Source organism: Phyllostomus discolor, chromosome 1 (assembly GCF_004126475.2).
Source record: "Phyllostomus discolor isolate MPI-MPIP mPhyDis1 chromosome 1, mPhyDis1.pri.v3, whole genome shotgun sequence".
Taxonomy (NCBI): Eukaryota; Metazoa; Chordata; class Mammalia; order Chiroptera; family Phyllostomidae; genus Phyllostomus; species Phyllostomus discolor.
Genome location: NC_040903.2, coordinates 117,877,245 through 117,883,307, shown reverse-complemented (window position 1 = coordinate 117,883,307; position 6,063 = coordinate 117,877,245). Strand labels below are relative to the sequence as shown.

The window sequence follows — 6,063 nt, the reverse complement described above, 5'->3', positions numbered from 1 at the left end:
CAGGCACAAAACTTGCCCCCAAACTTCCAGCAGCCTATGAGAATCAAGTTTTGGAATTTCATTCGTATGTTATCAGTCTTCGAAAGACTGACAACTCTGAGCTGTCCCAAATCGCCGATATGGATGAGGCCCCACTCATATTAACGGGCCATCCGACAGGACTGTGGGTGTCAAAGGAGCAAGGACCATGGCTGTCAGAACCAGTGGTCCTGAAAAAATGCATTTCACTGTTGTTCTAGCCAGTTGTGCGGATGGGACAAAGCTACCACCTGTGATCATCTTTAAAAGAAAAACATTTCCAAAAGAAAAGATTCCAACTGGGATCGTTGTCCACGTGCATGAAGAAGGATGGATGAATGAAGACGGCATGAAAATCGGGTTTAACAGAGTCTGGTCACGGAGGCCTAGAGGATTACTTAAAAACCAGCTTTGCTTATTTTTGATCACTTCAAAGCCCATGTTACACAAAGTGCAAAAGCAACCACAGCGGACTTGAAAACCCAACCTGCTGTGATACCTGGTGGGCTAACCAGCCAACTGCCATCTCACGACGTATCAGTAAACAAGCCCTTTAAGGCCCTAATGAAAAAAGAGTGGATGTCATGGATGCTGTCAGCTGGTGGTGATTTAACACCTGCAGGCAGGATCAAGGAAGCATCCATCGCCCGGGTTTGTGATTGGATCCTAAGATCATGGAATGGTGTAAAGAAAGACGTGGTTGTGAAATCATTTAAAAAAATACATCTTCAGCAACGCTATGGGTGGAACTGAGGCCGATGAAATTTACCGGGATGAGGACAGTGACTCTTCAGAAGACACTGGTAATGTAGAAATTGAAGAAGATGATACTTCTGATGTTGGCAGTGATGAAGAGTTCTTGCATCTTATTTATACATCTATGATGCATAAATATCATACATTTATTATGGGTACATAAAATTCCTTGTACCTTCTACTATTCTTGTGTTTTGTAATTATTTGTTACATAAAATTTCTTGTTCCATAATATGTTAAAAAATAAATACTAAAATTCCTATAAATACAAAAACACAAGTATCTAAATATAGCTAAATAAATAATTGAATTAAAAATTAAAACAAAAGATTTTTTTCCTGAAAGTTTGGGCCAACAATGTGGGTGTATATTATACACAGCAAAATATGTTATATAGAGAACCTAAAGATTCCACCAAAATACTACTAGAACTGATAAATGAATTTAGTAAAGTATCAGGATACAAAATAAATATCCAGAAATCATTTACATTAAAATCACCAATAATGAACTATCAAGGAAACTAAGAAAACAACGTCATTTACAATTGAATCAAAAATTAATGAAATACCTAGGAAAATGTACATACCAAGGATGTAAAAGAACTGTACTTGGAAAATTATAGGATTCTGAAGAAAAAAATAGAAGAAGATTCGAATAAATGGAAGCATATACCATATTCATGAATAGGAAGAATTAAAATAATTAAAATGTCTATACTGTACCCAAAGCAATCTATAGATTCAACCCAATTCTTGCCTAAATATCAATGGAGTATTTCACAGAACTAGAAAAAATATTCCAAATATTTATTTGGAGCCACAAAAGATCCCAAATTGCCACAGCAATCTCGAGAAGATCAAAGTTAGAAGAATCACTCTCCCTGTTATCAAACTATACTACAAGGCAAAGTTATCAAAACAGCCTGGTACTGGCATGAAAAACAGACATGTAGATCAATGGAACAGAATAGAGAGCTTAGAAACAAACCCACGTCACTGTGGTCAGTCAATACTTGATAAAGGAGGCAGGAACATACAATAGGGTAAAGATAGTCTATTCAATAAGTAGTGTGAAAATTGGACAGATATGTGCAAAAAAAATGAAACTAGATCACCTTCTTACATCATACACAAGAATAAACCCAAAATGGATTAAAGGCTTGCCCTGGCTGCTGTGGCTCAGTTGGTGGGGCATCATCCCATAAAACTAAAGGTCATGACTTCAATTCCTGGTCAGGACACATTCGTGGGTTGCAGGTTCAGTCCCCGATCGGGGTGCATACATAGGCAACCAATTGATGTTTCTCTCTCACATTAATGTTTCCCTCTCTCTCACTTCCCCTCTTTCAAAAATCAATAAGCGTGTTCTCAGGTAAGGATTTAAAAAAATGGGTTAAAGATTTAAATGTTAGACTTGAAACCATAAAAATCCTAGAAGAAAACATAGGCAGTAAAATCTCAGACATTTCTCACAGCAAAATTTTTTCTCATTTATCTCCTCATCCAAGGGAAACAAGAAAAACTAATGGGACTACATCAAACTAAAAAGCTTTTGCACAGCAAAGGAAAATATCAACAGAATGAAAAAACAACCCACTGGCGAATCTCCCATTGGCGAATATGGGAGAACATATTCGCCAATGATACATCTGATAAGGAGTTAATATCCTAAATTTATAAAGAACCTATCAATCTTAACACCCAAAGAGCAAGCAATCCAATTTAAAATAAGGGACCTGAATAGACACTTCTCCAAAGAGAACATACAGATGGCCAATAGACCTATGAAAATATGCTGAGTTGCACAAATCATCAGAGAAATGGAAATTAAAACCACAATGAGATATCACTTCACACCTGTCTGAATGGCTATTATCAATATATCAACCAACAGAAAGTGTTGTCAAGGATGTGGAGAAAGGAGAACCCTCATTCACTGTTGGTGGGAATGCGGACTGGTGCAGCTACCATGGAAAACAGTATGGCATCTCCTCAAAAAATTAAAAATGGAACTGCCTTATGACCCAGCAATTTCACTTCTGGTAATATAGCCAAAGAAACTCGGAACACTAATTTGAAAGAATATATGTACCCCAATGTTCATTGCAGCACTACGTACAATAGCCAAGATTTGAAGCAGCCCGAGTGCCCATCAGTAGATTAGTGGATAAAAAAGCAGTGATAGATTTACACAGTGGACTTTTGTGACAGCATGGATGAGCCTAGATAGTTTTATGCTAAGTGAAGTAAGCCAGTCAGAGAAAGACAAATATCACATGATTTCACTTATAAGTGGAAACCTGATGAACAAAATCAACTAACAAATAAAATAGGAGCAGACCCATAGATACAGAGAAGAGACTGACAGCTGTCAGAGAGGAGGGGGTAGGCAGCAGGGTGAAAAGGGGGAAGGGACTAACCAAAAAGTAATTTTTTAAAACCTCATTGACAGCAGTATGGTGATGAGCAGAGGGAAAGGCGGGTAGGGGAAGGTAGGAGAGAGTAAAGGGAGAATAAATGGTGATGGAAATGACTTGGGGCAGTACACACGCAATACAGTATACAGATGTATTATAGAACTGTACACCTGAAACCTATATAATCTTATTAACTAATGTCACCCTAATAAATGCAAAATAAAATGAGTTATGTAAAAAAGTGATATAAGTATATGTTTACATTGCTCTTGTAGTTAAAAAATCAATCAATAAAATAAATGCAGATAAAGACCTATGTTACTTTTTTCATCATAAAAGTGAGAGTAGTATGCCACCTAAATATCCAATAAAAAGGATTGATTAGGTAAATTGTGGTGTACATAACAATTTTTATATGTTTATTAAAGTTACTAATTTTTAGTGACATGGAAAAAGTTACTGTATAATATTAAGTGAAAGCAGTATACAAAATTGGATGCTTAGTATGATCTTAACTTTTTACAAAAATTTATAGAAAAAGCGTAGAAGTATGTCAAATTTGAACAATGTTATAGATTTATATTTATGAGCTATAGATTTGAGTGACATCTATTTCCTTATGCTTGTTAAAATTTGTATTACTTACAATTTCTAAAATGATTGAGTTATACTTTTAAGTTGGAAAAAAGAAGAAATTTTAAAAGATATATTCCTCTTCTCCTGATCTGAAGTTCACGGTAAACTAGTAATATTATTCATTCTTAGGCACTCAGAGTGATGGAAACGAGAAAGCTATTTTATGGAAGATGAGTTGCAGTCCTCTGTAATTTTAGGCTTATGGGGTATAAGTAATATAAAGAACATTGTTTATGTTCTTCTTAATAATCAAACAAGGCTTCTTGTTTTATTATTTACCTCTCACTAGAATCTAACCCTGATATGCTAATAGTTGAAAGTGTTTTTATTGATTTTTAGAGAGAAGAAGGGAGAGGAGAAGAGAGAAAGAAAGAGACACGTTGATTTGTTGTTCCACTTATATGCATTCATTGGTTGATTCTTGTATGTGCCCTGACTAGGGATCAAACCCAAAACCTGGTGTATGGGGATGATGCTCCAACCAACTGAGCTACCCAGCCAGGGCAGTCTACTGCATCTTACATCTTTAACTGGGTTGTTTTGTGCTCTGTGATTACTTAATTTTTGTATTGTTTTTTAATGGTAGAATTTTTTTCACTTTAGTAATGCTTGAGACATATTGATGTTTGGTAGCTATGAAATGAGAATCTGAGTTGAATAGTCTAATTAAGTAGAAAGAGCAGGGTACTGAACTGAGCTCAAGTAAACATTAAAATCAAACCCATGAAACAAATATTCAGAAGAATATATGTTTCCCTCTAAAACCAACAAAAAGTGCATACATGTTAATAAATGTGTTAAGTAACTAAATCTCTTTCTTATCTTTGTGCAGGAAGAAGCAGTTCCGATATCTGCAAGAAACCAAGGGGAAAAAACCTGGTGTTGTCAATGAAGAAAACAACGATAGCAAAAGACTTGTAGGAGAAAACACGAACCGTGCTATGTTAAATTACACCACAAGAGACTTTTATAATGAAAAGCTAGAGGTAAAACTACCATTGGTTTTTGGAACCTAGTGCCTGGATATATCGCACACAGCTTAGGACTTGGCAGTTGTGCATTTTTTTCCTTAATCGGTTAAACTTTTAACTAATTAACCTTTTTTTGTTGTTCTGGAGTGTTCTTAAATATGCAAAAGTGAGGACAGTAGGCACCAAGGCATTAGGAAGAAGTAGAGCCCATAACTCCAATATCTTCACTTCAGTAGAAAAAATATCTTCAGAAGAAATATATGTGCCAAAAATCCAGACCAAGGTAGGACCAAAGGTCCTAATGTCTTTAATATAAGAAAAGGGACGTGGGTTTGCAGGGAGTACTGAACTAGCCCATGCCAGACTGGCCAGGGACACATTGCCGTTCTCTTCGCTTGAGTCCTTGATGTTTTAATTCACTTCCTCAATATTCTGCACCATTAACTTCTGTAATCTTAGTCATGTAATATAATTTTGACCTGTTAATGTTTCCACTGTGGCTTCCTAGCCAAGGTGTTCAGAGGTTTGTTGGGGGAAAGATAACGTTAGGGCACTGCACGAGCCACAAAGAAGAAAAGTACGCAGTTTCTGCCTTGATGGAGCTCATAAAAAGCTGAAGAAACAACTCATCTAACAAAAGAATGTTAGATTCTACAAGACATTTAGAGGGAACTAAAGGACAAAAGAATAAGACAGACCAGACAGCATTGATTGAGCACCTGTGGCTTATGGGCAAGGCACTCTACATAGATATGGATATGTAGATGTGTATAGATACACGAGTATATGTACATCATGGATATAAAATTTGAAGCGCAATAGGCTAGTAGTTTTCAATTTTTTAAGCAGCTGTGGGATTATGTATTCAAACCATATTGTAGCTGAAAACTCAGTATGTCAAAACCAAGCAAAACAGCAGAGCTGCTCTTGTTGTAGAGAAAAGTAGGGGGTTTGGAGCTTCACTGTATCTTCTGTTCTTTTCCTTTCCCCACACCTCGCCCCAATCCTGAACTGTCTCTTTGGAACCTATAGGGAACCTTTGGAACCTTTGTGGATTATAGCTTGAAAACCACTTGAAAACTCAATGCATGTAGCAATATTTTTATAGTGTAGCAAAGGTAGCTTACAAATTCTGCTTTCAATTCTAGTGCAAGAAAGGTCACTGCTTCATGATGTAACTCTATTTCATTGAACAACTCCAATTATGAAGAACTTGTTACCCAAATTAAATTAATAACTTTCACTTAATGATTCTAGTACTGC

At 36.2% G+C, this 6,063-nt stretch overlaps 1 protein-coding gene across 12 annotated transcripts in view; it reads left to right on the top strand.

The window, feature by feature from the left end:
* The window catches only part of LRRC49 (leucine rich repeat containing 49), a 165,318-nt gene that overhangs the window by 147,559 nt on the left and 11,696 nt on the right, over positions 1 to 6,063 (top strand). For all 12 annotated transcript variants that reach the window (XR_004903811.1, XM_036028582.1, XM_036028578.1 and 9 more), the window contains one exon: positions 4,662 to 4,815. Coding sequence is in view for 11 of the 12 variants with exons in the window: in XM_036028582.1 (XP_035884475.1) it covers positions 4,662 to 4,815 (154 nt within the window). In the remaining variant the exon portion in view is untranslated. The remainder of the gene's footprint in view (positions 1 to 4,661; positions 4,816 to 6,063) is intronic.